At 41.8% G+C, this 26,012-nt stretch overlaps 1 protein-coding gene and 1 long non-coding RNA gene across 2 annotated transcripts in view; both read right to left on the bottom strand.

The window, feature by feature from the left end:
• XDH (xanthine dehydrogenase) overlaps nucleotides 1-21,419 on the bottom strand; it is a 48,441-nt gene extending 27,022 nt beyond the window's left edge. The window contains exons 1-13 of the mRNA XM_042051602.1: nucleotides 21,123-21,419; nucleotides 13,813-13,870; nucleotides 11,302-11,398; nucleotides 10,038-10,146; nucleotides 8,854-8,980; nucleotides 7,984-8,045; nucleotides 5,914-5,982; nucleotides 5,048-5,116; nucleotides 4,505-4,591; nucleotides 3,101-3,242; nucleotides 2,426-2,518; nucleotides 1,321-1,472; nucleotides 401-494 (exon numbers count right to left, since the gene is read on the bottom strand). Coding sequence (XP_041907536.1) covers nucleotides 401-494; nucleotides 1,321-1,472; nucleotides 2,426-2,518; nucleotides 3,101-3,242; nucleotides 4,505-4,591; nucleotides 5,048-5,116; nucleotides 5,914-5,982; nucleotides 7,984-8,045; nucleotides 8,854-8,980; nucleotides 10,038-10,146; nucleotides 11,302-11,398; nucleotides 13,813-13,870; nucleotides 21,123-21,176 — 1,213 coding nt within the window. The 5' untranslated portion in view covers nucleotides 21,177-21,419. The remainder of the gene's footprint in view (nucleotides 1-400; nucleotides 495-1,320; nucleotides 1,473-2,425; nucleotides 2,519-3,100; nucleotides 3,243-4,504; nucleotides 4,592-5,047; nucleotides 5,117-5,913; nucleotides 5,983-7,983; nucleotides 8,046-8,853; nucleotides 8,981-10,037; nucleotides 10,147-11,301; nucleotides 11,399-13,812; nucleotides 13,871-21,122) is intronic.
• Nucleotides 21,420-21,958: 539 nt separating this feature from the next.
• Nucleotides 21,959-22,670, bottom strand: LOC121675966. Its single transcript, XR_006020298.1, has 3 exons — nucleotides 22,512-22,670; nucleotides 22,269-22,408; nucleotides 21,959-22,149 (listed from the first exon to the last, which is right to left on the bottom strand). It is a non-coding gene; the product is annotated as an uncharacterized LOC121675966 (long non-coding RNA).
• Between the last annotated feature and the right edge of the window lie 3,342 nt (nucleotides 22,671-26,012).

Genomic DNA, 26,012 nt, shown 5'->3' with positions numbered 1-26,012 from the left:
ATAAATAACAACTAAGATGCTTGGCTTTCTTCATAGATAAACATAATATGCTTCGGTCTTTATCTGAACAAACCAGAAGGATTAAAGTACAATAGTGACATGCCTATTTCATGCCTATTCTTTTTCATTAATACACATCTTCAACCAGCTCTTCGCAAGGACATATCTGTAAGTACATAGGCAGTACCAGATATTCAATCTGGCAAAGAAGTTCAAAACTCTTTAGCAAGCCAACCTTTGACCTAGCTTTAGGACTTTAGCCTCAAAAAGGGTAAAAACACCGAAGACTCAGACTAATAATGTTAATTTCCACTTTCAAGTTCTGGCCTGACCTAACAACCCATGGCAGAGGACTCTGACTATCCCACTCCCCTCAGTGCCACAGGGAAATGTAACTTACCTTTTGATATCAAAGTAAGTTTGCTTCCACTTGCCATTAACACAGGATTTAAGTCAGAAATTGGGCTTGCTGTCATTATGTTCCCACCAATAGCCTAGAGTGAAAATAATGCACCAGATAAATATTAAAAATCTAAGCAATTTTTGGCCTTTAATTAATTGGGAAAACCTAAAGCCCACAAAATCAGTTGCTGTCTCAGACAATATTAACATTTGCCTGAAACAGATTTAGAACAGTGTTTGGTTAATGCATCAAGACTATCTTATGCTCTAACCTTGTACGCACAACCATACCAAAATTCAATGACTGTAGCTGCCATTAAGGGAATATCCATCATAGTATAAAGGGTCTTTTCAGTACCAGTCAGGAACCCAAGGTTTTTGGCTCCAATACAGATGTATGGCACAATGTCTCATGGAACTAAAGTTCTTGTTTGGTAGGTTGATTTAACTGCTTGATTGATATTTTTTTCTTAGAGTACACGGAGTTTGAACACACCTTCCCCTTTAAAACTAGAGGAAAATTTGCCAGATCTGATACATTAACACTATGACTGCCCTAGTTGTCATGGCAATAATACACACATCTGCTTCTTTGAAGTTTGTCCAGCACTCTAAATACCTTTTTTGTTAAATTAGTCAAATCTCACAATAGCTTCCCCCACTCGGTGATAACAGCAATGGAAGACCTGGTCGACTGCCATGTTTCCCTTGCTTGCTGGATGTGTGACATCAGTGCAGCACAGACATCAGCTGAGACCCCACCAGTTTCTGGGGTTGATTTTTGTGTGCTGGTTTCTTTCCCAAGGTTTGCAAATGTTCTCGTGTGAGAAGCACAGGGCACACCAGCACGGCACGAGGCAGGGCAGCTCCTCAGACTGAGCTTTCAACTACAGCCCCTGGGGCTCCCGAGTCACTTACAGCAACATTCCTGATCTGTGGCCCTGCAAACCACCGCAGCTGTTCCAGGACAGCCTGGAAGACCTCTGTTTTGTATGGAGGAAGGTCTGCCACCGCTTTTCTCATCACCTCCTCTACTGACTTCAGGGTACAGGCAGCGCCAAAGGTGACCCCTGTAAACAAACAAAGGAAAAGAATTGTTGTTCTCCAAAATGTTGAGGTACAGAAGGATGGTTACAACTGTGTCTGCAAAGCCTAGATGCCACTGAGTTTAACTCGACCTTCTGTTATATCAGACTATTTAGAATGCACTGCCTGTAAACATCACATCCTCTGAACAAAATTCACCTTTAAGCCACAGCTCATGCTGATGCTGTCTCCCACATGACAGTAACCCATCACCCTTTTGCATCAGTGTATTATTAACAATATTCGCCTCCTATAGGTATTAGTTTGTCCTTTGGGAAGCAAACTCCAACTCCTTTTCAGTTTCCACACTTTAAAAACCATACCAGACATTGGGCCTACATTGTCCTAGGTACTTCTATTTGTAAGGTTGACCCATTTCCATCACAAAGCTAAAGGAAATGGAATCATAGAATTGTTAAGGTTGGAAAAGACCTCCAAGATCACTGAGTCCAGCCTCTGCTGAACACCACCACATCAGCTAAACCATAGCACTAAAAGCCACATCCAGTCATTTCTCGAACACTTCCAGGGTTGGTGACCCCACCGCCTCCATGGGCAGCCCATTCCAATCCTAAACCATGCTTTCAGTGAAGAAATTCTTCCTGATGTCAATCTGAACATCCCCTGGTGCAGCTTGAGGCCATTTCCTCTTGTCCTGTAACTGGTTACCTGGGAGAAGTGATTGACCCCCACCTCCCTACAACCTCCTTTCAGGTAGTTGTAGAGAGTGATAAGGCCACCCCTGAGCCTCCATTTCTCCAGGCTAAACATCCCCAGCTCACCTTTTTTTACATGTCACTCACTGGATTTCCTGCATGGGAAAGTTATAATGCATGCAGAAAGCAATCTTTAGTCTGGGGATTTTCCTTCACACCCTCTTTATTATTCCATGGAGTCCCCACTCACCTCGCAGGTGTTCTGCCTCTTTTTTGCTCACCTGTTTCCGTGTGCTGAACAGCATTCATTTCAGGGATCCATGCTGGTGCTATTATCACTGGATACAGCAGGTTCTTTAACCTCATCTCAATACCTTAAGGAAAAGACGCTGTTTGGTACTTGTATAACATGGCTACACTTGTACATAACATCTTCAGGAAAGAAAAATTAATACAATGAACTCTACAACACTTAGGAATTATTTCATTAACTAATTGCTCAGGACAACAGAATTACTAAATATGTCTGAACTTTCCTCCTCAGCACTTATGTTTGCAGGACTATCTATTTGGTGCGAGAAGACAGTAAGATTTCAAGTCTTGAGAGTTTGCTCACTGAAGTCCTTCAAAATGCAGCTTTCACGACTGAATTCAATTGATTATGGGGATATTTTATGCTGTGTCACTCCCCTTTTCTCAAAATTCCACAAAATAGCACAAAGGCTCAGGGATCTGGATTAGCCTTTTTTACACCTGACACAGCAAAGAATGAGGAAAAACATTCACTGTGAGATTAATCTACCTGAGAAGAAAATCTGTTCCTACATGCAACCTGAAAAATAAATAGCTTTTTAACAGCAATGACATGAAAGAGGTTTACATTTGCACTGTTCTCACAAAATACTTAATGGAAGGTTTTCCAACTGTTCATAATAAGCATCAGCTCTTTCTCTTACCCACTTCTGTGTTCCCCACAACGAGTTTGGCATTGGGGTACTGGGATTTGAGAGACACCAGTTCATTGAGAGTTGTGGGCTGGATCCACATCACACGCTCGCCTTTGAAACACATCTGCTTCTGCTGTTTGTTACTCTGAGTCTGCAGAAGGGAATTCAGATAGAGCTCAGCCTCTACATGGAGCCAAGAATCCCTGCTCACATACTGCCCATGCCTGTGCCACACTGGGCTCCATCTCAGCTGAGTTACTGATAGGGAGGCTGGGATATCCACACTTGTTGGCAGTTTGCCATTCCCCATCCTTCTGCTAGCAGTGATGAAAGTCTTTCATGCTGACAAAAGTTCTCCCTTCCTGATACTGCCAGGTGCATCCTGCTGCCACATCTCCCTAGCAAGATCTGTGCCAGCAGGATCCATCTGACCAAGGTTCTGGCTGATGCCCATGGCTTCAGTTGCTTCAATGGGTTTTCCATTCTCATCTCAATCCAAAAATGTCAGTCTTTAGCACTGATGAATTGCAATTACCTGGTAGGCCAGGTTCTGATTCCCTTTTTAACTACTTCATCCCGTGACTGAAGAAAATGTGAGATCAACCCTTGGGCAGGAGAACATCTTGGAGAAGAAACAGAGGAGCCCTATCTCAAGCTGAATATATCTCATGCTATGGTCTAAGAGAACCTACTCATGCTGAAGCTCATGACACATTTGAGCTGGATACAGCAGCGGAACTAATGACTGAATTTCAGTTGTTGTTAAGTGTGAAGGAAGCTGTAAATGCGTCATGTGCTGGATTAGATTCCTCGCTGGGACACATTGCTTAGGGGGAAGGATCCCCAGGAAAGACAGGAATGAAACATGGAGAGAAACTAATCTCATCTAACTTTTAATGTCACTGTGAGCCAACCAACTTTTACTCCTGCTATGGTGAGAGAAGTGTTTTGAAAAGTCAACTATTTGGGACATGTATTCAGCTACATCCTGTAGTTCCTACTTCTCTTCCTACACTATAAAGGGAACACAGGGAGACAAGCTCAGATATATCCATATTTGATGTAGAAGTTCCCATCTGACCTAGTAAATTGACATTTGGATTTTAGCAACTGTTCCACCCCCAGACAGGCAGTGACTGGAAAGGAAGGCAACCCAAGAGCAGAGGCACATATGGTGAGAACCAGAGAGGAAAGCCAGACAGCTGGAGCAGGCACCTGGCCTGCATATTTCTTTTAAACCACCCTGGCTGAAACACCTTCTGTTTTATAAAACAGGGAAGGGTTCATGCCCATGCATTTTCTTCTATTAGCAGCTATTTTTGCCCTGTCATTTCCTCAGGACAGAGTCACTCAAACCTTGTACAGAACAACAAAGCCAACAAATCACTGCTATTTCTTTTTGAATGAACTTACCATTAACTCTGGTGGGAAGATTGGCTCCTGTGTGGGATCCAGTGGCTGGAACTCAGAAGAATTGAACAGGCTGGAGGATGTCATTGTCTGTGACAGAGAAAATGCAAATGGCTAGTGACTGAGGAGAAAGCTCTCCACATACAACCATAACTCATTCCTCTTTCTACTCAAATCCCTGTTACTATTTCATAGAGCAAAACATGGCAAACACAGCAAAATGATGCCACCTGATTCAGCATGTAAGGTTCTTCAGTCATATTTTTCTGATTCCCCTGCTTGTCTTGTCAGAAGCCTCAACCCTGAACACACTAATATGTTTCTGTCAATCAAAAGTGACATTCCTTTCACAGTGGCATGTTAAATTATGTCCAAGATACCTTTTCTGACGTATGCTCTTCTGACCATAAAATATAAACTAGTCTAAACTGCTTTGCATAAATATTGCTAAAATAAAAGCACTGGGCTTGGGCATACAAGAAGTCAGATCTAGGACTTTAAAACATCAGAAATAAAGAAAAATCTAATAGTTGAGAGGCACCTTACCACACTGTCTTCTTTTCCATTCATGCAGCAGCCTGGACCATTGGCTTTTCCTCCACAACAGCCCCCATTCTGAAGAAGAAACAAGCACACTTCAGCTATTCTAAACAAAGTCAGAACATTGCAACTTTCACAGAATATAGTCCTTCCCTTTTATCAATCCCTGAACTTCATAAATTTGCAGTCCTCTTTTTCATTAATAAACTGCTTGAATGAAAGGACTCCAAGCAGTCTGAATTGCTGGAATATTCCATGCAACACTAGATGCTTCCTAAAAAAGAATCCACAGAAATTTCCTGGAAATTTCTGGTAATGGATTTCATTATATTCTGTGTTTCCTAAATTCATTTTATATTCGCACTACCTTATGCACCAATTTCTTCTTTCCATTCATTCGTTTTTTACCTAGACTGGTACATACAATGTGATTAACTTTTTTCCCTCCAGGTATTCCAAAAGGTTCCAAACGTACAGTTTTGGAACAGAGAGGAAATTCCTTCACCATTGGACAGCAAAGTTTGGGGAAGATCATAGTGGGGAATTCAGATCTGTTTTCACAGACAGATGCATCACTTCAATGCACCAGAAGCTGGTAACACACTGCTTACAGCTGTCACCGTGCTATTTCACGGGAGGGTTGCACCTTGCAGACTCAGAAGGAATGTCACTGTTTTAAAACCCATCTCATGATAGCCATCCATGCTAAACAGGACATACACAGAACCAGCATTTTCCAAGAGACAGACACTGAAAACAGCTCAGAGAGTTCTGAATGTCTGCACCACAGCAGAGCCAGAGAGGTGGCTAATACATCAAAGCTCCAATGCTATATTGAAAATCGAGGTTATGGGTTTTAACATTCAGCTTACCATGGTATTTTCCCTCCCACTATGACAGCATCCAGTGCCATTGGCAACACTACCACAGCAATTCACATCCTGTGGGAACAAAAACTGTACTGAGAAAAAAAGTGCAGACTCCAAGGAAACAAAGTAGGCTTGATCCCCTTTTGAGAGAAATTGATCCCACATTAATTACATCCAAAGCAGAAGTGGGAGATGAAAGGTGCCAAGCAAGTAGGTGTTTCTCTTGCAATATCCTGCAGTGTGATGACAAGGTCATGCCCACTCTACTGGTAAACCTCTTATTCTGGTTTGGAGCTATTCTGACCATTCAACCAGTACCTCTGGAGCTGTGAGGAGATACCCAGAGAAGACTGAAAGGGACAAGCACATACAATACCACCAGGCAGATCATCTGCCTTCATTTTCAATCTGACTCCTATTAGTTTCATTTCTTGAAATGCTCTTTTACTGGGAGAAGCAGGAAATAGCAGTTGCCTATTCACATTCCACCTGCTAATCACAATTTTGTTGATCTCTACTAAAGCTCAACAGAAACCACTGTATGTGCTATGTAGAGTCCCTTCCTCTCCTGGCATCTCTTTTTGAGGCTGAGGTGCACTCAGTGCTCCCCTGTCTGGAAGTCAGATTGCCACAGATGTGAACCTTGTTCCATTTCTCTGAATCTTCTCCTTTTCTGCTATACCCTGTTAGAGATGAGAGAAGAACTCCACAGAGTACTCAAGTGCAGGAAGAGCCATGGCAATGTTTTCTGTTTTGTCCTGTACCCTTTGAAATGTTGTTCTCACTGCCAGTGAGCACTGAGCTGATGTTTCCATGGACCTGCCTCCCAGACCTCCAAGATCACCTTCCCGCATGGAAACTTGTCTGTTCACAGCCTACATTTTAAATGTGAAATGACTGCCTTTCACTCCATAAGTTGCTTTGCATGTATTTGCCCTGAATTTTGTATCCATTTCTATTCTCCAGTCTCTCAGGTTCATAAAGTCTTTCAGAAATTCCTCAAAGCCAATTTCTGCCTTCACTACCCAGACTAACTTGATATCTGTTAGCTGATTTTCTCATACCCCTAGTCACACTCTTTTCAACCACATTTAGGGACAGCTGCACCAGCCTTGCTTCCCACCACAGGTCCCAGCAGAACTCCACAGCAGTGACCTCCCTTCACTGCAAAAATATACCATTTTCTCCTACTTGCCATTTCCTGCCTTTTAACCAATCTTTCATCCATACAGAGATCTTCCCTCTTAGCCCATATTGTCCTTGAAAGTTTTTGGTGAGACACTGTGCAAAGCCTGTTGGAAATCCAAGTAGGCTTTTATTAACTGGATCTATCAACAATTTGTAAAGGATCTCACACCTGCTTGTATTCTCTTTCATTGATTGCAATTCTGGATAATAAAATAATAACATAAAATTAATGGGCATCATTGTAAATTCTTTTCTTTTGATATTTAATACCAGTGTAGACCCAGGAGTAGTTGGTAATCACTGAAGTACATAATGATCTACTCTTCTTCACAGCCTCCAGCACTCTTTCAGGTACAAAGGGACTAGAGAAAATTTATGGCAAAACTTCACACCTCACCCAAAGCAGCAGAAGAATTCTGGGCAAGAGCTGTACAACAGTGACTTCAACTTTTTTCCAGAGCTATTCCTGCTCTGCAACTGATCTTTCAAGAAAGCAAATTCCTCACCAGATTCCTCCACAGCATGTCCCTAACTGTGCACCATACCTTTACACTTTGTCCACACCAGGGATCAGCTGCAAGCTGTATTATGCAGAGAGGATGAGTTTTTCCAAGACTTATGGAAAAGAGTTATAGAGTCTGATTATCTGTGATCCAAAAAGTGACCATCAGGTGGACTTTATTCAAGTCTCCCAGCAAGTGCAGTGAGTAAAGGATTTGGTCTTTCTGAATTATTAATGCATGAATCACATACAAAGAGGTCAAGAGCTGGAGCTGGGTTGTTGGAGCATATGTATTTCCTTCCTCCCCATTTGAGCTCATGGTGTGTTTCAGTAACACAGAAAGACAGCCAGCCTTCCAGGTTTTTTTAAAACAGGCCACTTACTTTAGCAAAAGTCCTGTATCCTTCCAGAATGGGTCTGTAGCCTGTACACCGACACAAGTTCCCTATATTGCCAGAGCAAAAGGATAAGGATTTAATGTCATTTGGCTAAAAAATTCTCTTCTTTTAGAACATTTTATTGTTTCTCACAAAAGCTTGTCAAATCTTGATACAGCTAATGAAAAAACTGGGAGGAGGAAAATTTCATTAGGAACCTTGCAACAAGCCTACCATCCCTTTTTGTTGAAATTTAAATTGAAATTCATTTAGAACAAATTCAATCTGTCTTATTCAGTATTCATTTATCTCAATTGTGTGAGTCTTATCAGTATACCAACTAGTCTGCCTCCTGAATTACACAGAGATTGCTTTCTCCTGCATCATCATTCCTCTCAGCTCACTGCTGGAAGCACAGTAATGACTCTAACCTCAGCAACAACAGCAGCCTCTCACAGGATCTACACAGTTGGATTCTGCCCCACTCCATCATTGTATGTTGCTGTCTTGGTCCTTGTCTTGAGGTTGCCTGACCCACACATTCTCTGTCACCTCTGCAGGCTCTTGTGACAGCAATGAATAAAGAAGGACACTCTTTGAAGCCCCTTAGGGACAGGCCACCTTTTGTTCTGCTGTTAAAATTAGTGGGTTCCTAATGCCAGACTGAGGCCACTTACCCTTGCTTATGAACTACAATGTTCACTTCATAGCACCTGACCAGACTCCTAGTGGAAAAGCTACTTCTTAACCTCAACAACAATCAGCTATTTTTAACAAAATACATTAAATAAATAAAGGTGCACCTCCATCCCACTGGGTGAAGCAGATGTAATAAAAGCAGAACAGGTTGCACCTCTGCAGGGCTGTGTGTTTTACCTTGGAAAGCATCTTCGATGTCCTCCATGTGGGGCTCGGGGTTGTTCCGAAGCAATGTGTACATGGACATGACAATGCCTGGAGTGCAAAAGCCACACTGGGATCCATGACTTTTTGCTATTCTCTCCTGAGAGAAAGTAAAAACTGCCATTAGCCCATAATATCAAGGTGAGCTCCTTGTTGTGCTTGTTTCTGTAATATCTCTATTAAAAACAATCTCACGAGAGGAGCTAAGATTATCATAAGATGTTCCTTGATGAGTTGGTCAATTAATCTGTGAGACAGACTTCAAAAAAAAGAGCAGCCTGAAAAGTTTGCATCTAGGCTTCAAATCAAAATGTGACTGAAGGCCACTAGAAGCCTCCAGCGAGATCAGGAGTTCTTTAGATTTACTATGCTAGGAAGGCTGGGGCTACCTGCTTAGACCTGAGTTTGAATTTCAAAACTTAGCTGTCAGAATCTTCAGGCGGGGGGAGGGAAAAGAAGACAAATAAACGAAGGTCAGACTGGCTGCCATCCAGTCATGCACATGTAACTTATTTTTCACTTTGTTGTTTACTCCTCAGATACTGGCACAAGTCCCACCCACTGGGCAAACCGAGGTGAATCACAGTTTACCTTAAGGGAGCAGAGTCTCTGACAAAGAGAAGCGAGGCTGCATTGTAACACCTGGCCACAAGAGCAAGGCTTCATGTTCCCATCACTCTTTCTCACCAAGAATATTTTGGGACTCCAGAAACATTGCTGAACCAAACCTAACTTCACTACTGTGGGGAGTACTACCTAACTATGCAAGATCAGAAACCAAGGCCATTTGTGGAAGGCCATAGGAGAGCCCAAACCTATCCCAGATTTCCTAGCTCCAGGTCATAATATTGGCTTTCCCCACAACATCAGCCTTCCCAGACCAGGATGTGGACCCATACAGCCATGTAGCCCTAGAAAAAAAGCACTGGCAATTCAGCCAGGATAGCACCAGTTAACTTGTTAGGCGCATAACAGAGCTGCAGCCTCGTCCCAGGAGTTTGATTCTGTCACTTAGCCATTCCTGAAAGTACGGACTGCTCAGAGTCAGCCTCGTGGATTTAGCATTATGGTGGAGGTCCCAGTGCCCTGAGACAGGTTTAATTAACATATGAAAACGTGCATAGAGGGTTTGAAAGTTACCAGTATTAATAGCTTACCTGGGCCGGGTGCAGCCTGGATTTTGTGTTTCCTATGCCTTCAACAGTAGTTACAGCTACGTGATGCAGGGCACAGACAGGGAAGAGACAAGCATTGGCAGTATGGTGGCTAAAATAGTAAATTAAGGTCATTTCATCTGACAGTGCTGCTCAGCAAAGGGAAAAGGGAACTGGAGCACTGAAGAGTACTTGGAAGCTACAGCAGTGGACACAATAGGAGCACTTAAATAGATGTGATACAAGTGTTAGTTACAAGCCAAATCCTATAGCACCTGGTCATCCGAAGCTCTCATCAACTTCACTTGAAGTTTGAAATGGGCATGCATCATAGGTTTTCACCTAGAAATAACAACTTTAAACATCCTTGTTGCACATTAAGCTACAGAACTCCTATAGGTAATTTATAGGGGCAGACTACAAGTACCAAGACGCTGTACAGCTGGACACTTGCAAAGTTACATAAGAACCTGGAGTTCTCAGCCTTTTACCTAGAAAGCTGTTTCTAGATGGTAAACATGGGGAAAAAGTCTAGACTGAAGGTAAAAGAGAATAATGTTCCCAAAACTCTTACAAGAACTAGCTATTTCATCTCATTTCTATCAAGACAGAATAATGACCCTAAAGATATCCTATTCATGGCCATGTAGTTGAGCAGAACCACTCAGTTAGATGACCCAAGTTAAAGCATCTCCAAGAATTATTCCAAATATATTAAAGATTTCAGCGCTTTCTATTCCCCACAGTAAAAATAAACTGGGCCCTGTCTCTCTGTCTCATCCTCTCTCCCTTCCCGTTTTTGTTTGATTCCATTGCTTCCCCTTTCAATAAATTAAAGTGAGAACAGGAGGAAATTTTGTCTCAGGAAATAACTCTGAAGGTTACAATACAAGTAGAGAAAGAAGTTAATATCTGCTGGCGTACAGAAACCAGATGATTGTCACAATACAATAGCAATGAAGATTTTATGATTTTATCACAGGAATCATTATTTGGATTCTCACAGGAAAAAGTTACATTAGAATCAGTGCAGGTATTGCAGGGCACAAAGAAATAGTTCCCTATCAGCATTGTGCAATGCTCTAAGAAAAGTACTTTCTTATCTTAGCCTTCTGAGCTTACGTTCTGAAAGTGAAAAACTATGTTCTGGCAGAAACATTCATTGTATAACTTTTTTTTTTTTAATAATACCATGTCTGGTATGTCAAGAACCTGGATCTGTCCCCATTTTATTTCTCAGTTGCAGAGTTCAGATTGCAAAGGATACAGGATTTTCTTCCGAAAGGGATCATACTTGGATATCATAACAGTGCAAGCACCACATCCACCTTCTCCACAGCCTAGTTTGGTTCCACACAGGCCCACTGAGAGAACAGGAATTAAGGAAAACTCGAAAAGTGTTGGCAGAAACCTGCTCAAGTTATCAATCAAGGCTGAGCAAAAAGTTCTTGCTGGAAACAAAGCACTCATATCTTCTGCTTAATAATTTAACATAAGCAAAGTTTCAAAAGCTGACATGTGAGTATTGAGATCAGCACCCAAAATCCTCATAAGAACACAGCCCACACTACAATAGACTCTCAGAAATAGACAAAAAAATATCCTGAACTCCGACAGTTCCCACTTCCCATTACTTAGAAAAGGAAATTATATAAGGGAGATAAAGCACTGGTAATTGCTGAGCAGTTGTTCAGGCATGCAGCCACATCCCTGAGCCATGCAGCAGCATCTCCTTCAGCACCTCTCACTGGTGGGCTTGACTTCTTCCTACACCTGGTGACTCCTACCACCCAGAAGGCTCCCAGGCAGGGCAGTCACTCAGGGCTACAAGTTCCACAGTTTAGCACTGACTGGGAGCTGCATTTGAACTGCTCACGAACTACCTGCATCTCAAAAGCCATGGTCTGGCCACCCCCTTTATGATGGCTTGCCAGTTGCTGGGGACAAAACCAGCCAAGCACACTCCCCAGGAGCCTGGATCCCATAAAACCGTAGGAGGGAGACACTGAGAGCCAGAGCTGGTGGAGATGTACAGAATCACTGCACAGACACCTGGTAGCTCACAGAGCGTATGGCCTGGCCTAAGCAGATTCCTCCACAGACTGCTGAGCTCATGGCCACGCTTTACAGTGAGGAGTTAAATCAAATGTTCTGCAAAGGAAGTTCAGGAGAGAATTCCTTGAGTCACTTCTGCTTAGGTTCCTTCACTCATCAGAAGGTAATTAGACACTATTCTGTACTGCAAAGAGGATTGGCCAATGTTGAGAGACTTTTGGTGGATTTAAAAACTGCTGATTTTATTGGCAATGGACACACTGAGTTGAGACAACAAGTGCCTTTCCCTGTATCACAGCACCTTTGGAAAAGCAACAGGCACTGTGACACAGGGAACTCAATTCATCCTCTACTTCACTGCAAACATTGTGGAACTGACCATTTCTAGAGTCATAGAAATCACAGAATCATTTAGGTTGGAAAAGACCTCTAAGATCACCAAGTCTAACCATAAGCATAATGCTGCCAAGTCCACCACTAAGCCGTGTCTTTAATGCAAACCTAACACTGCCAAGCCCACGACTAAATCATGTCCTTAAAGGCACCTTTGCTTTTCATACAATCATGTGCCACCTTGAGCAGAAATACAGCTTTCTTATGCCATCCAGTGTTTCCCTTGATGACAGTGCTAACCTGCCCCAATAAAACATGTTTCTCAAAGTATTTGTCTGACCCTAATCAGACATCTACAAAGTAAGTTCACCAGAATGCTCATGTAGAAGATCAGTAGGTTTTGAAGAGCTCAGATTCTCTCTTTACAAAGCTATTTGCATTAGATATCAACAAGCTTAGACATAAAAGTTCGAGCGGTAAGACAGGCACACCTGGGCACAAGAGTCCTGCCACTTACATTTCCTCTTGACCTTTGTCCATCTGTGGTAAATCAGATAAATAGGGCTGTTGATAGTTCTGCTGGAAACCTCAAAGAGGAGTGTGATTCATATCCCTGCACTTCCTTCAGCTCCCAGACAAATGGAACGCAGCAGCATGGTAGGGATACACCAGCACAGCTGTGAACAGTTTGGCACATGTACACACCCAGGTGGCCAGACAAAAACTCAGAAAACAGGGAATGACACTACCTACGGAAGCAGACCTGGTACAGCCAGCCTGGCCATCACAGTAATAGCTACCCAGCTCCTGAAGCTGTACTGACTCACGTGTTGCTCGGTTTCAAACAGGGGTGAAACGTGACTGCTTGTATCTGCTTATGTAAACAGGCCCACGGTACGTGGGGGAAACCCCTGCCCCTGAGCCTGCCTCCCTGGGCCATCTGATAAACAGCACAGAATTATCAAGTTATGGGATATTAGCTAGCCAGTAACATCCAAATCATTGGATGATACAAACAGGATCTCAAGAGGCTGTGATGTTCTGGCCAGAAAATTCTTTACGGTTTGTGCGGAACAAACTTAAATTTCCTTCAGTTTTATTGCCATCTCATTATTGCTTCCTTTCCATCATATTATATTTCTGAGAAATTAAATTTTTTTCCTCTGAAGTGTTAATAAATCATTTTAAGTATATTATTTAAAATTTGTTATCGTTGAAGCTGGAATAGCAGCTGTAATCTTTGCCAGCAAGAAATACCAGACAATGCAAAGCACTCCCTCTTACACTCTGTTCAAAAACTCTGCCCAGTACTCAAGTGACAGAACAGTAAACAATTATGAAATGCTGTAGGCATTTAAAGCCTTTTGCAGTTTCTTCTGACACTGGATACATTTTCTTCGTAGATAAGTTAGCAGGGTCGTTTCTGGGTCCACATCTTTTTCCACCACCTGCAAGAAGGAAAAGATATTGTTAAACATGAAATGTTTTACAACACAGATAAGTGAGCTGAAAGGGGAAAGTTTGGTCTTTCTGCAACTTCTTTTCCAAGGCAGGGAGCAAAATCACTGATAGTTTCAGCAACGTTGGTCATGTATCCAGACACAATGTTTCCTTGAATTATTGTGTCAGAGGAAAGTATATGCATTATATACATCAGAGTTTTGCAGTCATGGCACACCGAGGCAAATCTAAAACAACCCTTCACCAAAAATAGCAAACAGAATTAGTAGTGAGCAGAGAAAAAACTGTGTTTTGTACTCAAATCTTGGGTTCCTGACATGTCCCAAATGGTGTCTTATCTTTTCTAACCCCTGAATAACTGAACTCTGTCCTTTCTTCTTACTATTAGAAGGGGCAGAGAAAATGAGCAGATAAACAGAATGACAGAAAGGGCATCAGTAACAGGCTTTGCAGAGAAAAATACCCAACAGTGGAAACTGTAATGTGACAACATGGGTGCTGCAGGATGGACAGCAAGAACCAATTCTCTTTGAAGTTACTCCTTTCTTTGCAACATTAAATCAATCTGTATTATATTAGTAGCCATCCCAAATGCAGGAATATGAAATTCCAAGCAAGGAGAAAGCTTTGCTGCACATTTTGAGGCAGCTCCCACCTACTATTAGGAAACAACAAAATGAGTAGTTATTCATTAGACATAAAATAACCATTAGAGATTTTACTTCAACCTCTGCTCAGTGGTCAGAAACCAAAGTTCTGCCCTCGCCTCCAAATGGTCACAGGGCTTGTCTTCCCCTTCTTCTGTTATTAATAAAGTGTCAAGAAACTTTTCCAAATTCACTGTGTGCCAGAATGTAATCATGTTCCTGGATCTTATTCGTACAATAGTTACAGTTTATTTAAATTAATCACTCCCAGTTTGAAGGGCAAATTGAAACAGGGGTCATTTGTACAAGCATTTTTTATTTTTTTTTATTGATAAGAAACATTCATAACCTCTGTACTGCTTCAGTTTTATCCTCTTGACACGTGACAGGGTTATTCTAAAGAGACAATGTTGATACAAAAATGCTGCTAGCAAGGATTTTCTTGCTATTTTCTAAGTCTGTGAGAGACTTTTCTCTCTCACAGAAGAGGTAGCAGAGTTATGTAAACACCCAAGCCACCTGCAGCCTTGAAAAGACTTGTTTATGGTATAGTAGAAAAATATTTTGACAATGGATGTTTTAGGATTTTAGCCAATCACCCCAAGGGGTGGCTGATCCTTTGTCCAATTAGACTATGAAGAAAGAAGTCTGTAAAAGAGTTTGTAAAATAATTAAATAAATCAATCTGGTTGCACAATTCCTGCTGCTGGATCTTCTCTCCTCGTCCCTATGGCTGTGGAACACGGTGATATACCCTAGGGCATTTTAATAAGACAAGGTTCATACTTCCTGTTTGAGTTCACCTTGTTAGAACTAACTGATGAAATTGCTGCTACAAAACCCAACTGGTCACTTTTTGTACATCTCATTCCTGCACTGGGGATGATCTACTGGAAAAAAAGAGTCCATTCTAGTTTGGGAATGTCATACTGTAGATCATGCAGCATTCATTGCTGCTATTCAGAGCAGAGTGCCCCTGTTCCCTCACCTCCTGGGTGCATAGAAACAAATAAAAGCATGCAGTGGCTCTTCCATGACCATCTGGTTCAGAGTAAGCCCATACATCCCTCTGCAGCAGTTTGGCAAACAGGCAGACATGAGTAGGAAATTCCAAACATCCCTGTGACTGCAAGTGGACAAATGGCGTTTCAGAGCCATTCCACAAGCACAGAGCCTTTCCCAGCAATTCCCACTGTCACTGTCACACTGAGTTTCTTCCTCATGTCTGTGCCAATGGCCATTGCAAACCCTTCCAAAGCAACTTGCAAGATAGCCAGGCAAAGAGAAAAAAACTTCAGAACAGTTAAAGACTATTCTGTGCTTATATCAAAGAAAACGTCCTTCATTTTTCATTTAACCACTCATTTCCATGCACTTTCAGTAAAGTAAAAATGTGTCAAGTCCCAAAGTCAAAGCTTTGCTCAACTTAATCAGAAAGTGTCTCCCACCACATCCCAAACAATGCACACCCTTACTCTTTTCAAGCCAACAGCCCGGGATTGCTACTTCAGTCACTTCAAACTACTCCACTGGAGCTGTGTATCTGCAGTTCTGGCAGAGACCAGGGATCAGAGGGAGATAATGGGTAAGAATTTGGAGAACATTCTGGATTAACACAAATCTCACACATCAGAGATCAAGAAGCCATTTCTCTTCACTTCAGATCCCTGGTGGGAGGATGCTTATTGATGAGTCTCTCTTGCTGGGCACAGAGTAAGAATTTTTTGCTGTTCTTGCCTTTTGCTCGTTGTCATTGATGCTGGTTTGTCCTCCAACTTATCATTCCTCCAGTGGTTTGTTGCAATCCCCTGCTGTGATTTGTTCTTAAAATATTTTAAAACCCTCTGGGTGAGGATAACATGTCTTGTCTGATGCCCAGTACAATGTGATTCACAGCTCAATATCACAGTTCTTGCTCACCTCCCCCAGTGTCCTTGTACAGAAGGAAACTGAAATCCACCCGTTGCCTTCTGTGGTTGTAGGATCAGACAACTTAGATACCGCAGTTAAAGAAATGTTTCCTTTTTGGTAAGTTACTGGGTTTTAGTATTTGGTATTTTGTTTTGTTTTGTTTTAAATCAAATGTCATATTACAGGTATATTGGATTGACAGCCACATTTTGAGATTCAAAACTGGATTTTACCGCATTTGGTAGCTTAATTATTAATCAAACGCAGAAAGAAACATTGTTGAAAATGTTAGGATGGCACAGACAGTCAAATGACTCTCAACAAATTTGCTCTGTAGTGCTGTGTTTGTACTACGTGTCTATTTGCCTACTGATCCTTAAATACTCAGATCCACCTCAGCAGGGAGCTCAGCCTGGCCCTGCAGTTCTTTGTGCTGTTAAGTACCATACAGAAGAGGCTCTGGAGCAGTACTTTACACCTTTAGAGCCCATGGACTTGTCCAGAGAGATGTTGAGCTCACTTCCCTGTAATTTCATGTACAAAACTTCAATCTCAATAAATATTTTGTTTTCTGGCTTCTCTACCCACCTTTCAATAATTAAGATAACACTGCCCTTACAACATAAGCATCATATTTTAATTATTATTCCCAGAAAGTTAGAGATTTTTCCATTTAAAGGAACAGTAGCTGAACGAGGTAAATAGAGGAACAGAAAGAAAGAGAAAACAAACTTTCCTAGTTTACCAAACAACATGCTAAGCTTTCCATCAGTTGGGGCCTATAAATGAGAAGCAGATGCTTTCCTGAAGGACAAGCTCCCATTCAATCACTAGTCCCCAGTCACTCAACAAGTTGCAAGAAGAGAAAGTGAAAGGTTTTAACCAGACTGTCACACAGCAAGTCAGACCAGTTGCATGTAAAGGTCCCCTAGGACCTTAAAATCTGTGAATGTGTTATTCCTGAAGTCAATGAAAGATTTCAAATGCATTTACTAGGAAAAAGGATTAGAACACAGATGAACAAACTGAACATAACCACACAATGTAAATCTGCTATTGGTCATGAGAACATTTTGTTCTGCTTTAAACCAGCACACTGAAAGCTCGTAAGTTACTGTTTATGTAGAACCCAGAGGGTCCCAAAGCTCAAAAAATCCTGTCTTTTACTGGTCCCATCTGCAATCAAACATCTACAGACTTTGGAAGAGGTAAGAGGTCTGCTGTGGCTTCTAGCGTAGATCCTCCCTCAGCATTCAGAATAGAAATAGAAATATTCACTCCACATGCTTAAACTAAAATTACATGCTACATATGCATGAGACAGACTTGTCAGCCGAGGGAAAAAAGATTGCCACTATTAGCTTTCAATTGAGCATGCTGATTTGCATTCTAGTCTAGGCAGACTATTAAGATAACTTTGAGTTAGTAGTGTGCCAAGCTTTATGCCCAGTGAAGGAAACAGGTGGTTAAAATAAAAAGTCCTGAATGTGAAGTATGCTCAGCTGTTCCAAGGAGACGTTTTCTTGACAACAGTGCAGACTGGGCTAATGCAAGAGAGAAAAATTTGCTGCAGTCCCTATCTTACAAACCACCTCTTATCACATGGTTTTGTACAGTGACAGAATATCAGCAGCTCATTAGCAAGGTCAAGCGGCCATGAATTCACACAGCAGTAACCTTTCCCACTGGCCACACTGCCACATTCTTTGCAGTGAATCAACTGGAATATTTCGTCAGGGCCCCAGATGGATAGAGCCATATCCTAACTTAGAATCACAGAGTATACTGACTTGGAAGGGACCCACTAAAACCATCAAAGCTCAACTCCTGGCCCTGCACAGAACAGCCCAAGGGTCACACCATGTGCCTGAAAGCATGGTGTGAAAGTCCAAATATTTCCTGAACTCTGTCAGGCTGGTGCTGTGACCACTGCCCTGGGGAGCCTGTTCCAGTGCCCAGCCACCCTCTGGGTGAAAAACTTTTCCCTAATATCCAACCTAAACCTCCCCTGATGTAGCTTCATGCTGTTTCCTCAGGTCCTGCCACTAGTCACCAGAGAGAAGATATGAATGCCTGCCTCTCCACTTCCCCTCTTGCTACCTGCTATTCCAGAATTGCCCAGGCACTTCCCACCACTCTTTCCATCACATAACCTTTCACGTGCAGCAATGTCCCAACAAATTGCCACAGATCAGATTGCCCTACGAGTTCAATTCTCTCTCTTAAACCTGCATTTGGTGGGGGGGTTGTAGCTTCAGCCACTTTAGCAACACACTCAAAAAAGGGAATAGAAAAACAAAGCCACTGGAGGCTCTAGGTAGGGCAAGTGAAACCTGCTCCTTCACTGATCCATGAGGCAGTAGGAAAGGATGCTGAGAGAGCTTTGACATTTAAATGAGTTGGTACCGTTGGTAATATTAATCGTCCCTTGGTGGTTCGTTTTAGCCAAGCTGCCAAGATCACACTGTGATAAACCCCTTTACACGTGCACACAGTCATCTCTGAGAGATGGCTTTTGTAAACAGAAACAGCAGTTCCATAAAAATTGCTGAAATGCACCAAGGCCAGCGTCACTCACAGCAGGTTCATTATCTGCAGGACACAGCAAGGACAGACAGAAGATCCTAAATGAACAGGTTGTTTTCTGCTGATGGCCTTCAGGGCCTAGGCTCCTCTTCCTCTCTTCCTCTGCCTCACCCCACGTGCATAAAAGAGAGGCCCATAGGGCCAGCCCTGGGCTTTGACTAATGGACATTTTCATGTGTTAGCCAAAAGTTTTCTCCAGGAAGAAGGACTTTTCTACCAGTTTACACAGAGCAGTGCTCTTGTAATACCTGAGCACCAGCCAGCGCTGAAGCACCACTTGTAACTGCATGTAGGAATTTGTTTATAAACTCTTCATACCTGCCATGAGTGGCATATTGGTTTTGAACCTTAGCTGATCTGACACCGGCACTACAATTCTCTTTCATTAGGGCACACCAGAAAAAAACCCAAACAAGACAGGACACTCGGCTGTATCAGGGTCTGCATTGCCCAACACATTTGTGGGAACCTCCTACTGCAAGATCGAAAGAGCTCCAAGTTCACCCTCTACAAACTGAGGTTCACAAAGGAGGAATCTCACTAAAACTTCACAGAGCAAGAAGACAACAAGTTAATGGTGCACCACCTGTGCCCACCATAGCAGAAAATTCATCACATAAAATTCACAGACCACTCTGTGCCATGATTTCAATTACCAGATGCAATTATCTAGTTACAATTAACTTGGACCTTCAAGTTTTCATCTCCCTCCAGAAACAATGAACAGCTGATATGTCAATTAACCCATATGAACCACTGCTAATCTGTGTGAGCAAAGCTTCAGTTGTTACCTTTCTCTGTAAAACCTCAGAACCAAGCCTGGGCTCTACACCAGTATTACATTCAACAGATCTATGACTAACTTTTACTGCATACTAGATAAACTTCATTCTTAGTAAACTGTTGATACTTCAATAAAATAAAGCATTGATATCAAATCCACTAGGACCTTGGAAAGTTCTAATTCCAATCCAGTTTGGGATCCAAATTCGTAACTAAAACCCCTAATTGTAGCCACACTCTCATCCACATTTACACTTGATTAAACCAGAATGAAAGACCAACAAAAGCAAAACGGATACTAATTCTGTGCCAGTCTGTAAGGCATGGCAGAGAGCTTTTTAACCGAAAGCATTGTATGATCCCTCAAGGGATTAAAAAAGTAATTGTCTAGCACAAACTTAGTGCAGCATGGTTTACCCCTAAGCACAGGGAAGGTTTGCAAACACTTGGCTCAACGCAGGTGGCTATGCAACTCTCTCCTCTCCCCAGGTTTCCCAGCAGGAAGCTGCTTTGGCACAAGTTTCCTTGTCCAAGTATCTAGGCAAGGGGAAGGTGGTGGGGCAATATTAGCTCTGAGCTGAGCTCAGAAACAGAATTAACTTGGTAGCCACTGGTCAAAGAAAGAGTCAGCTTTGACTTGTTACAAGCTTTTGAAGAGGCAAGGCTGCACTGATAGCCAGGCAAAGTCCAAAGTGAGGAAAGGGGGCTCTGGGACAAACTGTTCAAATGTGTCCATCACGTGCAATGAGCACCCCAGCCTCCTGTGAGACACAGTCACTTCTTAGGCTATTGTCAGGAATCAGTATCAGTTAAAGGGCTTTGATTCTGAAGAGTTTTGTAGCTTCTTAAATAGAAATGGAATAACCATTTTTCTAAATCCCTTTCAAAAACCAGATGTCAGAATTACTTACTGAACATATGAATTTTATACGGATGCTTAGATTTGAATTAAATTTTCCAGATCTGTTGTAATTACTGAAATTATTTCTAGTAGAAATGCCTGTATTAAGCAGTGCACACTTATTTATAAGTAGTTACCTCAGAACTGTAGTAAATTATTGCCAACAAATCTAAATTCTAAAAGAAACATTATGTAATTGAGTTACTCTCAGAATAATTCACAAGGTAAAGTCAAAGAAAAGAAAAAGCCACTTAGCAAAGCAATATGTAGTCTTCACAATTCGATATCTAAAAGCCATGGAATTTGTGTTCGTATCAGAAAACTTCAGAGGAGGAAAAAGAAAACTAGAAAAGTAAGTAATCAAGCCACAATCCAGGAGCAAGCTGGACAGAAAGCTGGGATCTTCCTTACCTTTTTACCATTCACAAAGAAAACAAGTTCATCCCCTGCCTTGTTTGGAGCCATCCTGCACACCTTCCAAATTTCACTCAAACGGGGCCGCAGACCACCCTTGTGAGAGCAGCCCTACACCCCACAGCGGAGTGAGCACCAGCCACACCACAAGTAATACGAGTCTGCCTCAACAATGTTTGACTTTATTTCTACATCAGTGCCCTGTGAAACCCCATATTATATAAGAGGCAATGAAGAGGCGTGCCAGCTGCGTTTGGTTGGTGCTTCTGCAGCCCTAATGACAGAAAGGCAGCAGGAACGAGCAGAGTGACTCGCCCCCTTTTATATAGCAGTGGCTCACAATTCAGCTGCATTCCCTTTAGGTTACCCTGCCAGGCTTGGGGCACTCGCCGTGCGCCACTGACACGGCTGCTAGCAGGGAATTCACAGGATTTTGCAATGCAATGCAAACTTTGGAGCGGGGGGGGGTTGTTCTCCCAGCTATTCCTCACAAATATTGACAAGAAAAAGGTGTTTCCCTTGTTCTGTGCACAGCCATCCACGTGGCATTCACCACACAGAGGTCTCCAATGACGGCACCTGCTTATTTAAAAAGCTCCTTGATATGTGCACATCTGCTGGTAGACTGACTGCAAGATTATTTCACTATTTTTCCTCACGGTTTTAAAGCTACAGTACTCTCTGCCTGGGAGGACATAATTTAAACAGGTGTGTGTTTGTCCACGTAAAAGCAATTCTAGAGAACTGGCACTCTGATCCAGCACCTCTTTTGAGGTGCTGGGCTAAGACCATAATGTTTACACTGGGCTCTTAAAGCATTTGGTCTTACCTTTTCTGGCTTAAGCCTCACATCCTGGTTCCTAGGTACATGTTGCCAGTAAAACACAGAGGAAAACCAAGGACTTTTTGCCTTCCATTTCCCTGGTGGTGGTTTCTTCTGGCTTCTCCATTACACAACCACATATTTTGCGTGAAGTCTTCCTGCTTTTTCTTCCAAAGGTGTTGCAGATTCCTCCACAGGCCCCTGCATATGGCATGCATTGGTTTCATGAACAAGATATGTAAACCCTCTAGCCCTAGTTTAAAATTCCACCACAAAACAGCAGAGTTCCAAACTCTTGTGGAAGTTTCCTAGCACTGTACCTTATCCTGTCTGCTCCATTCTGATTCTTGTGATTTTGCTTTCCTTCTTCAGTTTCAATTAGTTTTGATTAGGTTTTTTTATTATTTCTTTACAATGCCTGGGAAAGCACCATATCAAAGTCGTCTTCTCAGGAACCTCCCTGAATAATTCATGAAACAACAAAACCTAATTAAATTACAATTTTCAGAAACAGTCTTCCCTTAAGTATTGTGGAAACATTTCACAGTGAATACAATACATACATTATTTTTACCAGCTTTTATCTTCTGACGCATTTATTCTGTTTCCCAGTCTATACCCTAGAAAAGCTACTTTATAACAACTGTCAAACAGTGTTTCAGCACTTCTTTACAGGCATTTCAGCTTGCTAAAAGCAGAGTTCACAGCAAACTTGTGCTTAACACCAGCTGCCTTAATCTCCGTTTGCAGTGAAGCGGTGCATAGCTGAACCCGTGCTGACACCTATTGTCTGGCACCTCCCACTTCGCAGTATCAAAGTACTGGAAAAACACTTTTCTCCAAGTAATCTTCAGCTCTGTTGCTTTATATTTATGTGCAAAATTTACACAAGCACTACCCTCACGTAGCAAGCTTCAATCTCAAAATTAGTGTACGCAAGCTTAGTACTCATTAATAGTTTTGTAATATTTTAAATAACAGTTATTACTCATAACCACAAGTAACGTGTTATTATAGCAATCTTAAAGCAACCAGCCATTAAAGCATTAACACCAAAATCAAACTTGTTTAGTTTCCTAATCTGTGTTTTCCATAATGCATGATGCAGTTCTTAGGTTTAAAGAACACTTGCAATCATGTCATCTCTTTTTTAAGGAAACCCATACTCAAATTTTTGCCTAGGCTCGGTGATTAATATTAAAGGTAAACAATCCCTTTCTGCTAAATCAGTAAACAGCACCTTATGATATTCCATCACAGGAATTTGATCCATCAACCTATTGATTTATGATCCGTCAACCTATTATATACATAAGACAAAAATAAAGATAAAAGCAACCATGACAACGATCTCTATATGTAGATTACATGATAATTTAAAACTTCAGACCTCGTCTCAACAGAGTGACTGATCACACAACACCAAAGTCACTCATTCTCTCATCACCCTGATGGGATAGTCTATTACTGTGCCCATTTCAAAGGCAGAGAACCAAGACATACAGAACAGGAATTTTCCTAGTGCTCCAAATAACTCTGGAGCATGAGAGCTTGTGCTATTGAAATCTCTTGTCCATTTTTTGAAATCCCACCTGCTTTGAAACAGAACAGAGGATTACCAGAAATCACAGAAAAGAAAGTGAAAGCTAAAAAAAGCCAATTCACAAAACACTCAACCCAGAACTCCCTTAAGTGAGCTAAAATGGAAAATTTCCCTCAGTCAAACAAAAATTCATTATGAGACAAAGTATTCTGACTTACCAGTCAGATAAAGTTTAGCAGGTTTCCCATTTTAGAAATTATCCCTTTGCCCATTCATAACTCTGAGATGGGAATGTTTTAGAAGTTCAAAATTCTTTGCAAGTCTCATTCCCTCACTATAGAGCTCGGAAAGCAGTTGATATTAGTCAAGAACATATATTTTTTAAACAGCAGCTGACTTTCCTCATTCTGACTGGTTAATCCTGGAGACCTGGCTGTTGCAATCATAATAATAATAATAATAATAATAATAATAATCTGTTCTGCAGATAATCACGTGTAGCTCAATAAATACAGTGAAATTCATGGAAACACCATTCCTGCCAAGAGTTTACTGCCAGAATTAGGTAAATGCATGAAAGCACAACAAGAAAACAATGCCAGGGGTAATAAAGGAGAAGATTAAAAACAAATAGAAGTCAGAAGGTTTGTTGCTCTGTTCTCATGTTTCTCTTCCAGGAAATATGAGAGAAGAAAGTACAAGTGGCTCCAAAGAGGATTCTGTGAAGGGGCTTATGAACAGCAATTTGTAAAGCAAACATGAAAGAAAACAGAGTCCCTAGTCAGTGCTTTAATGCAGTACCCCCTGTATCAAGCTTCCAGTGTCTGCACACTCACTCTTGTGTGCCCACTGCCCCTCTGGTAGGAGCCACTGTAGCTAAACCACTGCAGACAACATCCTTCCCCTGAAGTGGAAACAACCTGTTTGCTTGAGTTCTGGAGATCCCTCTTCTGTTGGCACATGTATCTTTGTGGGGGCACACACTGGACACTCCTCAGGGATCTCAAGAGGTCTCTCTACCTGCTGTTACCAGGGTCAGCTAGGAGGGCATACAAGGTTAATTAGAGCTTTATACACCATCTCTTACTTCTTAAAAATCCCTTTTTCAGGCCTCAACTATTGGTGGTTGTGGGTTTTGTTCTGAGTGTTCTTTGTATGAGTTTGAAAAAGAAACCATAGAGTAATGATTACAGATTAGGTGTAAAGACAGAGTGTGTTGCCTGAGGATGTTTGTTCTTCTCCTTGGCGTCACCCAGGAACCGCTGGTGAAGACAGGTTCCTGAAAGAAGTGGGCCTTTTCTCTTACTGGATAGGGACATTCATACTTTATTATCAAAGTCTCCAAAAAGAGCTCAAAGAAACAAAACCTTTGGAGATCCTAATACAGACAGTAAACATAATACTCTGCAATTACAAAACACTCCAAAAAACCCCAAACACCAAAACCCAAAAAAGTCTCCACATAAAATTGCCATATGATTATGAAAGTAAGGTACTGGACATTTTTTCAAAGGCATTTCTCAGAAATTATAAAAAAGAAATTACGTTCATGCACTTTCTTATGAGGTGTCTAAATGCCTTTCTGGTTACAGATAGAGGTTTGAGAAAGATCACCGTCACAAAGCAAACACAAAGTTGATTTCCTCACTGAGGTTTGTGAGTGGATACTAGCTCATTATTCATGAATCACTAATCACTCAGTGTTCAGCTTCTAATTGTACAAATATTGTCTAATTGTATGGATTTATCTTCACCTTCCTTTGAAGATGGGTGGAGTTTAATTACAGCTCTTTTCTTTGTCCTACCACCTGTCTTCCTATGAGAGCAGGAAACGAACAAAGTTAGCTAAGTCAGCCCTCTGTTGAGGAGTCCCGGTTGCCACTACTCTTCACAACAGTTAGCAAAGCAAGACTTATTTCAATTCCTTCAGTATTTCTTCCATTGCCTACTTCCAGTGGGCCAAACAAAGGATGTTTCAGATATCTGACCTGAAAAGCAACTTCTTTTCAAGTAGGCTTGTTAATGTGTGTTCCTTGTCTTTAGCAGCACCAAACTTGACACCTATCAGTTTCTTTTACCTGCTTCCAGGTGCCACGTGAGAGAAACTTCATACACCAGTCCCAATAACCTAACTCAGTAAAATCATACCTTCTTCTTGATCTTTCTTTCTCTTCATTTGTTGACATTTTAGGGGCATCTTTTGTATTTAAACATTATATCTCTGTCCCAGAAGGAGGCAGAGTTCACTTGCAGAGACTGGCTGTTGCCCCTGTCACAGGCGGAAGCATTGTCTCCAGTGGGTGTTCTGAAGAGGAAAGGGAAGGGAAGCAGCTTCAAGAGCCACACAAGGCTCTTCATTCTTCTGAACAGCTGCTAAAGCACTGCCTCTCTGGCATCTAACAATACCATGATATTCCAAGATCCCTGCACAGGCAAGTAGGAGCTTCTGGGCCAGGTTAACTAAGTGAAAACTAGTTCCCATACCATACCCATGCATGGCTAATTTTTCACTGCTTTTCCT

The sequence above is a fragment of the Corvus kubaryi genome, unplaced genomic scaffold, assembly GCF_017639235.1.
Source record: "Corvus kubaryi isolate FWS band 111438036 unplaced genomic scaffold, C.kubaryi_AGA036_p1.0 76, whole genome shotgun sequence".
Lineage (NCBI taxonomy): Eukaryota > Metazoa > Chordata > Aves > Passeriformes > Corvidae > Corvus > Corvus kubaryi.
This window is presented reverse-complemented; position numbering and strand designations above follow the sequence as displayed.